Below are 10,000 nucleotides of genomic sequence, written 5' to 3'. Positions count from 1 at the left end.
ATGCGGAGGCCATCAGAACCCGAGCGGTTCGTCATACAGTCCCCGTGTCGTGCCTGTAGGGGGCGCTGAGAGAAGGAGCTTGCGAGACGCATAAGTGCACATGAGGGCGTGAAAAAAATACACATACACGAGCGACGACGATGGCGGAGACGGCGATGACATCACGGGTTAATCTGATGTCAGCGTCCCATCTTCATCAACATCATCATCATCATGAGTCGCTCAATAAGAGCAGAATACTGATAAAGCACACGAGTGTCCATTTTTAGTAGAAGGTATGAGAACTCCACCTCCACCTGGCCACGAATACATCAAGTCCAAAATACTGGAAGTTTTTAGGGCATTGCACTCATGCAGCGTCCTCAGAGAGAGAGAGAGAGAGAGAGAGAGAGTGTATATCTACACGTTCACACACACACACAGTGATTGGGGTCAAAGGTCAGAGAGTGACCTTGCTGAGCCTGAGGGACAGGCTGGTGCGTGGCTGTGTGCGCGGTAACGTGGAGCTGCAGCGAGAGCGAAGCTGCACCGGCCGTCCCTCGGAGCCGCGGGCGCGCAGGACGAAGTCGAAGTTGACCGACGTGTTCATGGCGTAAAACACGTTGGCGTTGTCGGGAATCACCAACTCTGAAAAAAAAAACAAAAAAAAAAACACCACGACGTTGAACAACGATCAGAAACCGTCCCCTGAGCAGAAAGACGAGGCGACAACAGGAAGTACTGCAGCTGAGGCAGGAAGTGGTGAAGCGTCAGTGTAAACTCTGTCTCTCACATTTATCACCAAAAACGCACCCCCTAAACTTTACTGTGTCTCTTTAAATGCTCGAATCTGATTGGTCAGAAGGAGTGAAGGAAGACAAAAGTGTGAAAGGAAGAAATGAAAGAAGGAATGAAGGAAGTGAGAAAGGAAGTTTGTATGGACATGTTGGTACATGTTGGACATGTTGGTAACAAATAAAGAATGCGAGAGAGAGAGAGAGAGAGAGCAAGAGAGAGAGAGAGAGCAAGAGAGGGGGGGGACAGACAGAGAAAGACAAACAGAAAGACAGAGAGATAGAGACAGAGAGAGAAAGAAGAGAGAGATGGAGAGCAAGAGAGAGACAGAAAGACAGACAGAAATACAAACAGAAAGACAGACAGACAGAGACAGAGAGAAAAAGAGAGAGACAGATGGACAAAGAGAAAGAGAGACAGAAAGACAGAGAGACAAACAGACAGAGAGAAAAAGAGAGAGACAGATGGACAAAGAGAAAGAGAGACAGAAAGACAGAGAGACAAACAGACAAAGAGAAAAAGAGAGAGACAGATGGACAAAGAGAAAGAGAGACAGAAAGAGACAAACAGACAGAGAGAAGGTGAGACAGACAAACAGACAGAGAGTTCTTTGTTTTTATGTTATTCTCACTCACAAAAATTGCTGCTCTGTGTGTGTGTGTGTGATCATTATTATATTAGTCAGCGCACCTCTCTCGTCTGAAATGACCTGTACAAGCTCGTAGGCGTCGGCCGGTTCCTCGTCCAGGTTGTGTTTGGCCATGGCTCTGTGGATGACGGCCGGGGTTTTGTCCTGACTCGTTAACTGTGGAATAAACCGGTCCATAATTCATTACAGAACCAGAGACATGACCCACTCAGGGTAATGAGGACTAATAGGATCAATATAAACACAATGGTTTTAGCTAGCTGTGTGCTTGAATCGTCCAGGAGATATTTATAACTGACCTCTGTCTTTAAAACAGAAACAAACACCTCTCACCATGATGCTCTTGTAGAGGTTTCCGTTGCCGTGCTCCAGGCTGACCCGGATGATGCAGGCGTCCTGGGTCTGTGTGTTATACGCGGGCGACACCGGTGAGGTTGGAGACGGGGTTAGCGATGCGCAGCGGCGGTGACTGCACGGCGCCGCCGAACCGCTGGCCGAGGACGAGGACGTGTCCATGGAGTGCAGAGACGTGCAGGACGACGACTCGGACATCTAAGGGCGGAAAAAAATAATGATGAATTCAAATCGGTTCAAAATGTGTGTGTGTGTGTGTGTTAAATTGATGTTCTAGTTGAAGGAAGGGCAGCTTGTGTACCTTGTTCATTTGTGAGTGGAGAGTGTGTGTAGGGGTCATGCCCTCGCTGTCTGACGGACCGGAGTCGCTGGACGACACGCTGACCGAGTCCATGCTCTCCCCCGAACTGCCAGCAGGGGGCGATCTCGGCATTTCTCTCACAGGGGAACTCGTGGCAGTGCTCGAGGTGGAGTCCGGTCCCAGGAAAAGCCTGTGTGATGATGGTGCACACACACACACACACAAACACACACACACACACACAAACACACACACACAAACACACTCGATTTATGCCTGCTTTTAGGAAAATCTAACACATAAAAAAGCCTAAATCTATTAAAAACTCACACACACACTGATGAACACACACTTTAAGAAGCGTATTCCTGACAGAACATAGACGTCCTGGAGGAACAAACACATTCCAGAGATTCTGGATATGTTTTTAATATCTTCAATAGAAACTGATCACAACACTGAAGCTAAGACAAGAAGCCTCTTTTTCCATCTTTTCCAGGTTCACAGTGATGGTTAAAGGAAGTGCGCACTCACAGACTCAGTCTTTTCACCATGCTGGTGCGGGACTTCGGCGACGTGGGACTGCTGTCTCCGAGTCCTTCGATCTCACAGGACAGACCGTAGCTGTAACACACAACACAACAGACCACAGCACAGGTCAGATCTGCTGCTAGCCTTCAGCTCCTGTCTAATCTGCTCCAACACCCGAGTCAAACTTTCCGAGAATTACTTCAAGAGAGGATAAAAAAACAAAACAAACGCCACATGACAAACCACGTACTTTCACTGAATAGGGGTTAATAAGAACTACATGGCTTAATAACCTACTTGGAGGCTTCAGTGCATTTTATTCTGCTGAACTTGTGAAACATTTACTGAAATAAACAGACTTCACTACAGTCATGACAATAACAATTAAAATAAATAAACATTTTAATTTTCTTGTCCCATAAAATGATCCTTAAACATTTCCCACATTGTGTAGTGGAACTGAACTGGACTTGAGCTTATACACTATATTTGCCAAAAGTATTGGGACCCCCCTCCGGATCATTTTATTCAGGTGTTGTTTTTCAGGGGTTGGACTCCGCCCCTTAGTTCCAGTGAAAGGAACTCTTAATGCTTCAGCTTCATACCAAGACATTTTGGACAATTTCATGCTCTTTGTGGGAACAGTTTGGGGATGACCCCTTCCTGTTCCAACATGACTGTACACCAGTGACCAAAGCAAGGTCCATAAAGACATGGATGAGTGAGTTTGGTGTGGAGGAACTTGACTGTCCTGCACAGAGTCCTGACCTCAACCCCATAGAACACCTTTGGGATGAATTAGAGCGGAGACTGTGAGCCAGACCTTCTCGTCCAACATCAGTGTCTGACCTCACAAATGTGCTTCTAGAGGAACGGTCAAAAATTCCCATAAACACACTCCTCAACCTTGTGGAAAGCCTTCCCAGAAGAGTTGAAGCTGTTATAGCTGCAAAGGGCGGGGCAACTCCATATTACATTCATGTGCACGTAAAGGCAGACGTCCCAAAACTTTTGGCAGTATTGTGAATGACACCCGAATTTATTTTCTTGGGGTCTTGGTGGTAATAGTGATGGTGGTGATGGTAATATCACATGTAGTCTCATGGCTCCTTCTTGTTAAGCGGGTTCCTCCTGTGTCGTGTGTACCGGTGCTCGGGAACTGGGATGTTCCAGATTTATTTGATTTTATAACCAAAGTTCAGGGGTGGGGGTGAATACTTACGCAACACTAAACTAAAGGAAATAAAAATATTAGTGATAACCCGAGGAATTAGAAGTGTGTGTGTGTGTACCTCTCCTCCTCGCTGTGTTGAGGTTGGTTCCTGAACCAGCGCAGGAAGGCGGAGTCAGGATTCAGGCAGTAACTGTTACAGGCAGACTGCAAGAGCTTGATCTGAGCGATCACCTCAAACTCCTAGAGAATAAAACAGACAGAGAGAGAGAGAGGGAGAAAGAGAGAGAGAGAGAGAAAGAGGAAACAAATCTGCATCATTTTGAAAACTCTTCAGAATATCATGGAGCTTGTTTGGAACTATTTTCTTTTACTTTTATTTGTACTGTATGGTTTGTAAACAAGACCAAGATGAACATCATTAGAAAGCAATGAATCGCCTGAGACTTTAAAGTTTATGACCTTTCTGTTAGAAAACGGTTTCTATGGAAACTGAGAAACATCGCTGAACAGGAAGCAGTTTGTGTAACAAGCGAGGTCCTCATGAGGATAGCAAGTTTATTTACCAAATTCAGAAACAAAACACATACAGAGAAAGAGAGAGAGAGAGAGAGAGAGACAGGGACAGAGAAAGAGTGAGAGAGACAGAAAGATGGAGAGAGAGAGACAGTGAGACAGTGAGAGAGAGAGAGAGAGAGAGAGAGAGAGAGAGAGAGACAGAGAAAGAGTGAGAGAGACAGAAAGATGGAGAGAGAGAGACAGTGAGACAGTGAGAGAGAGAGAGAGAGAGAGAGAGAGAGAGAGAGAGAGAGAGACAGGGACAGAGAAAGAGTGAGAGAGACAGAAAGATGGAGAGAGAGAGACAGGGAGAGAGACAGACAGAGAGAGAGAGAGACAGGCAAAAAGAGACAGGAAGGGAGAGAGAGACAAAGACTGAGAGAGACAGATAGACAGGGAGAGAGAGAGAGAGAGAGAGAGAGACAGACAGGGAGAGAGAGAGAGAGAGACAGAGAGACAGAGAGACACTCACCCTCCTCCTCTTCTCGAAGTTGATCAGACCGCCCTGTGAGAACGACAAAAACGCATCGTTACACTCTGCTGGATTCTGATTGGTCAGAAGGTGCTGATTAATTTTATTTTGTAACACTCCTTCTAACAGGTTATCGTTTCCATAGTAACAGCTGGTCCACAGGGTGTAGGCTCCATGTATTGTTGATATGATGAAGTTTTCTGAAATGGTTTTATGCAGTTGAACGAATCTGTTAAAAGTTAAAAGTAAAATGATGTAATGGTCTTACCTCCACCAGATCGGGCAGTGCCGTGTCCAGCATGGTCAGATCCGTCAAAAATGTTCCCAGGTACGGAATAGTGCCCTGCATGGCTCCCTGAAAGCATCCCAGGAATTTATTCTCTCAATCTTTGTGTCTCATGTTTCTCAAAAAATAATAAATGAATGAAAAAGACAGAGGCGCACGTGTCTCACCGTGTCTTTCTGCAGCTGCAGTCTCTTCTGCGAGCGTTTCTGATGCTCCTTGGCGCAGTTCTCCAGGTTGGCGAACTTGGACGTGCCCTCCTACAGAGACGAGGAGCTCACTGTTAACGTCTGTAACTACTCAAACTGCTGGAAAGATCTGGAATTTAGCGACTCACCCTCATGAGCAGCTCTCGGCTCGTCAGGTAATTGTTGTGATCTGAGAAGATGTCTGAGAGTTCCTCGAACATCTGCATGCTGTCTCTGTGGAGGAACACAACACTGCAGCGCTCAGAGACACACGCATGGACTCGCTGAGAGAGGAACGGTCAGCTGGGATTTATCTATTCATCTTTGTCCATCCATCCATTTATCTATCCATCCATCCATCTATCTATTTTGGTCAATTCATCTATCTCAGTCTGTCCATCCACCCATTCATCTTTATTCATCCATTTATTTTTCGATCTTGTTCTATACCTTCCTTGGTCAATCCTTCCCTTAAACCAACCATGCTTCCATCCTTCTATCTCTATCTACCTCTCCCACCCCTCAAACCTTCTAGCTTGATCCATCCATTCATCCATCCATCTAAGTCCATCCATCCATATATCCATTTTGGTTCATATATCCATTCACCTTGGTGCAATCATTAATTCATTGTAGTTTATCCATTCATCTATCTATCTATCTTTGACCATCTATCTATTTTTGTCAATTCATTTATATCGGTACATCCATTCATCCACATTGATCCATCCATCCATTCATTTGATTCATTTTTCTATCTTGTCCCATCCATCCACCTAGCTTGGTCCAGCCATCTATCCATCCTTCCATTTTGGTCCACCCATCCATTTATCTATCTATCTTGGTCCATCCCTTCCTACACTCATCCATCCATCTGGCTTGGTCCAGCCATCAATCCATCTACCCATCCATCCATCTATTTATATATCTTGACCCACCTCTCCCTCTATCCACCTTTGTCCAATCATCTTAGTTCATCCATCCATCTATTTCTCTATCTTTGTCCATCCATTCATCAAGCCATTCATGCTTCTAGTTTGGTCTATCCATCGATCTGGCTTGGTCCATCTATACACCCAAAATCCACCCATTAATTAACTACCCTATACTGTCTCTTAACTAACCTATACTTTCTCTTAACTACCCTATATTGTCTCTTAACTAACCTATACTGTCTCTTAACTAACCTATACTTTCTCTTAACTACCCTATATTGTCTCTTAACTACCCTATATTGTCTCTTAACTAACCTATACTTTCTCTTAACTACCCTATATTGTCTCTTAACTACCCTATATTGTCTCTTAACTACCCTATATTGTCTCTTAACTAACCTAAACTTTCTCTTAACTACCCTATATTGTCTCTTAACTACCCTATATTGTCTCTTAACTAACCTATACTATCTCTTAACTACCCCATATTGTCTCTTAACTACCCTATATTGTCTCTTAACTACCCTATACTGTCTCTTACCTAACCTATACTGTCTCACACAGGAATTTTTTTTCTCATACAGGAACTTTGAATAACAGAACTGTAAAATGTCTGAACAATGTGTAAACACACAGACAGTAAAAACCACATTACAGTTCAGAGCTGAGAGAGAAAAAAAAGCTGTCCAGTATAAAGGAAGTGGTGAGTCCGTTCTGACCGGAGCATGTAAAAAAAAGCTGCAAGAAAGAGGAAGCAGTTTAGCAGAAAGCAGAAGTGTTTCTACAGTGTCATGGAGACTCACTTGTGTACGCAGGCCCACGCTCGCTTCAGTCTGTAGATGGGGTTGGACTGCAGGGCCGAGACGATGGCTTTCAGGGAGGAGAAGTTCTTACGAATGCGGCATTCCTGAGAAATCAACAATCAGCACATGAGTAACAAGTGGGCGTGGCTATGACCCAGTTATTCAAATAAGATGGAGTCACATAGTGATGTCATAATGACGAATTCCAGTCGATGAACAGGCAGTCTGCATTACACATGGATCTTTTTCCCAGCTGTTTTTGTTCCCATTTCATCCATCTATCCCTGTCTATCCATCCATCAATCCATCTCTCCATTTAGGTCTGTCTATCCTTCATCTATATCTATACATTCATCAATCCATCCATGTCTGTCCATCATCTCTGTTCATCCTTTCATCCACATCTAGCCATTCAATTATCCATCCCTGTCTATCCATCTATCCATCATTCATTTATCCATCCACATCTATCTAACCTATCTATCTATCTATCTATCTATCTATCTATCTATCTATCTATCTATCTATCTATCTATCTATCTATCTATCTTTCAATCATTTGCGTCTGTTCATCCATCCATCCATCCATCCATGTCTATCCATTAATTTCAATCCATCATGATGTCCCTTTGTCCTTCCATCCATTCATCCATGTCTAACCATTTACTTATCTATCCATCCATTATCCATGTCTATCCATCCATTCACCATTCATCAGTGTCTATTCTATATCTACTGTATCCCTGTCCATCCATCCATCCATCCATCCATCCATCCATCCAGTCATGTCTCTCTATCCATCCATCCATCCATTCTATCAGAGACTAATATTTAGAATTGTGAAAACTAGACCCAGTTTTAATTTGGCTATGGTATAGTGTGTGTGTGTGTGTGTGTGTGTGTGTGTTTATGTGGATTAAGTGAGTGTGTGCACCTGTGCAATGTCGATCCAGTGCTGGATGATCCGTGCACGTAGGTGTGGTCTCAGGTGTCGGGGGTGGAGGACGGTGCTCACCACGCAACCGGCCACAGCGTTAAACTGGGTGATGGTGGCCCTAACGGTGGGAGCTGCCTGCTTGTTCTCCTTCTTATCTCTCTGAGACCAAACGGAACCCAAACAGTGATGAGGAACCACCTTCTTAAAGAGGAGCTGAGGAACCAACACACACACACAAGAGACAGAGAGAGAAAGAAATATATTCATGATTCCGGAAAGCTGTGTGTCTGTTTATCTGTGTGTTATATTATATATTAAAATGTGATCCCTCACCGCGTCCATGTAGGTGAGCTGCTCGGCCACCAGGTCTGCACCGAAGGACAGGAAGTCCTCCTGAACCTCAATCTCCACTTCCTCATCCTCACCCAGGCAGAAAGGGCTGTTACCGTGGAAACCACCTGCGGGACAAAAGTTAAAAAGTTGAGTGGATGGACAGATTTATACATGTTTAGCGTAATATACATGGAGTGAACGGATGAAGGGATGTGTGATGAGGAGCACAGGGAGGAAAGTGAGGAAAGATGGATGTGGATAAATGGACAGAAAGAGAGAACGGAAAGACAGAATTCAGTGAATTCAGTTATGACAAATTGGCAAAGACTTTCCCTCTCTCTCTGTCTCTCTCTGTATGTATATGGACACAGAACAGAGATGGATAGCTTAGTGGATAAAAAGATGGACAGACTGACCGTCTGTTTCGCTCTCCCCATTGGATTGACCCTGTAGCTGCTCCAGCAGGCTCTGTGCTTTCCGCGTCGGCTCTGAGTCCGGCATGGCCTTCTTCAGAAACCCTAAAACCCTGTGCAGACTCGGGTAAGATGGCGGCTCCTGAAAGTCCTCAGGACACTGATCTAACCATGCCCTCAGGATGGACGCTAGTGCCCTGGAGAGAGACGGAGAGAGGGAGAGAGAGAAGTGTGGTTATTTTGAAGCAGAGTTATTTATCTTTACAGTTTCATTTAGAGTCTTTTATGATTCACTAACTAGCCGCATGCCATTACTCATAACTTCCTAATTTCTCAGTTTCCACTGAACTGTTAAAAAAAATTCCATGTTTTCATGGAGTGTAATCAACACACACACACACACACACACACGTCAGCGTTTGCGACTGTTTAAAAAGTGTGTGCAAGGATTCAGAATGTCTCACGTTCTCACGGCGCCTCGATTTTCTCCGGCTTGACTCTGACTGCTATCTCTGTCACTGTCCTCCATGTGTCCGTACCTGTCACACACACACACACACACACAGTCTCAATGAAGGATGCATGGCCTCTGTGCACGTCAGTCTCAGTGAAAGAGGTGTGGCCTCAGTGTGTGTAAATTCTAGGGAAGGAGGTGTGGCCTCTATGCATATCAGTGTCTCTGAAAGAGGCATAGCCTATGTCCTGTCTATTTCAGTAAAGGAGGTGTGGCCTTTGTGTGTTAGTCTCAGTGAAGGAGGCATGGCCTTTGTGTGTTGGTGTCAGTAAAGGAGGCATGGCCTTTGTGTGTTGGTGTCAGTAAAGGAGGTGTGGCCTTTGTGTGTGTCGGTCTCAGTGAAGGAGGTGTGGCTTCTGTGCGTGTAAATTCTAGGGAAGGAGGTTTGGCCTCTACACATGTTAGTGCCACTGAAGGAGGCATGGCTTATGTCCTGTCCTCAGCTCAGTGAATAAGGCTCAAATTTATATCATTAATGGACAAGTCTGTTGAATGAGGCCTAACACACGCACACACACACACACACACACACCTGTCGAGCAGCAGCTGCAGGACGCTGTGTGTGCTGGCAAAGGCTCTGTAGGTGGACAGGAAGATGCTGGTGTAGGTGAGATCGTTATCTCCAAACGCCGTGAGCAGAGTCTCCACTAGCCGCTCCAGTGTCCCTGCACGAATACTGCGGATCTTACACGTCTCTAACTGACTGACCGTGTGACCTGGGGGCAACCGATCGCCCTCCACCTGAGAGAGAGAGAGAGAGAGAGAGAGAGAGAGAGATCAGCAG

At 45.0% G+C, this 10,000-nt stretch overlaps 1 protein-coding gene across 2 annotated transcripts in view; it reads right to left on the bottom strand.

The window, feature by feature from the left end:
• The window catches only part of rgl1 (ral guanine nucleotide dissociation stimulator-like 1), a 32,596-nt gene that overhangs the window by 237 nt on the left and 22,359 nt on the right, over positions 1-10,000 (bottom strand). For both annotated transcript variants that reach the window (XM_058389807.1, XM_058389808.1), the window contains exons 3-18: positions 9,749-9,957; positions 9,167-9,241; positions 8,706-8,899; positions 8,290-8,414; positions 7,954-8,169; positions 7,020-7,123; positions 5,431-5,515; positions 5,264-5,353; positions 5,079-5,165; positions 4,811-4,843; positions 3,902-4,023; positions 2,613-2,702; positions 2,079-2,268; positions 1,757-1,975; positions 1,465-1,579; positions 1-627 (exon numbers count right to left, since the gene is read on the bottom strand). The exon at positions 1-627 is cut by the window's left edge. In XM_058389807.1, coding sequence (XP_058245790.1) covers positions 440-627; positions 1,465-1,579; positions 1,757-1,975; positions 2,079-2,268; positions 2,613-2,702; positions 3,902-4,023; positions 4,811-4,843; positions 5,079-5,165; positions 5,264-5,353; positions 5,431-5,515; positions 7,020-7,123; positions 7,954-8,169; positions 8,290-8,414; positions 8,706-8,899; positions 9,167-9,241; positions 9,749-9,957 — 2,142 coding nt within the window. In that variant the 3' untranslated portion in view covers positions 1-439. The remainder of the gene's footprint in view (positions 628-1,464; positions 1,580-1,756; positions 1,976-2,078; positions 2,269-2,612; positions 2,703-3,901; positions 4,024-4,810; positions 4,844-5,078; positions 5,166-5,263; positions 5,354-5,430; positions 5,516-7,019; positions 7,124-7,953; positions 8,170-8,289; positions 8,415-8,705; positions 8,900-9,166; positions 9,242-9,748; positions 9,958-10,000) is intronic.

Source organism: Hemibagrus wyckioides, linkage group LG05 (genome assembly GCF_019097595.1).
Source record: "Hemibagrus wyckioides isolate EC202008001 linkage group LG05, SWU_Hwy_1.0, whole genome shotgun sequence".
Taxonomy (NCBI): domain Eukaryota; kingdom Metazoa; phylum Chordata; class Actinopteri; order Siluriformes; family Bagridae; genus Hemibagrus; species Hemibagrus wyckioides.
The sequence above is the reverse complement of the archived record's forward strand: the minus strand, read 5'-3'. Positions and strand labels throughout refer to the sequence as shown.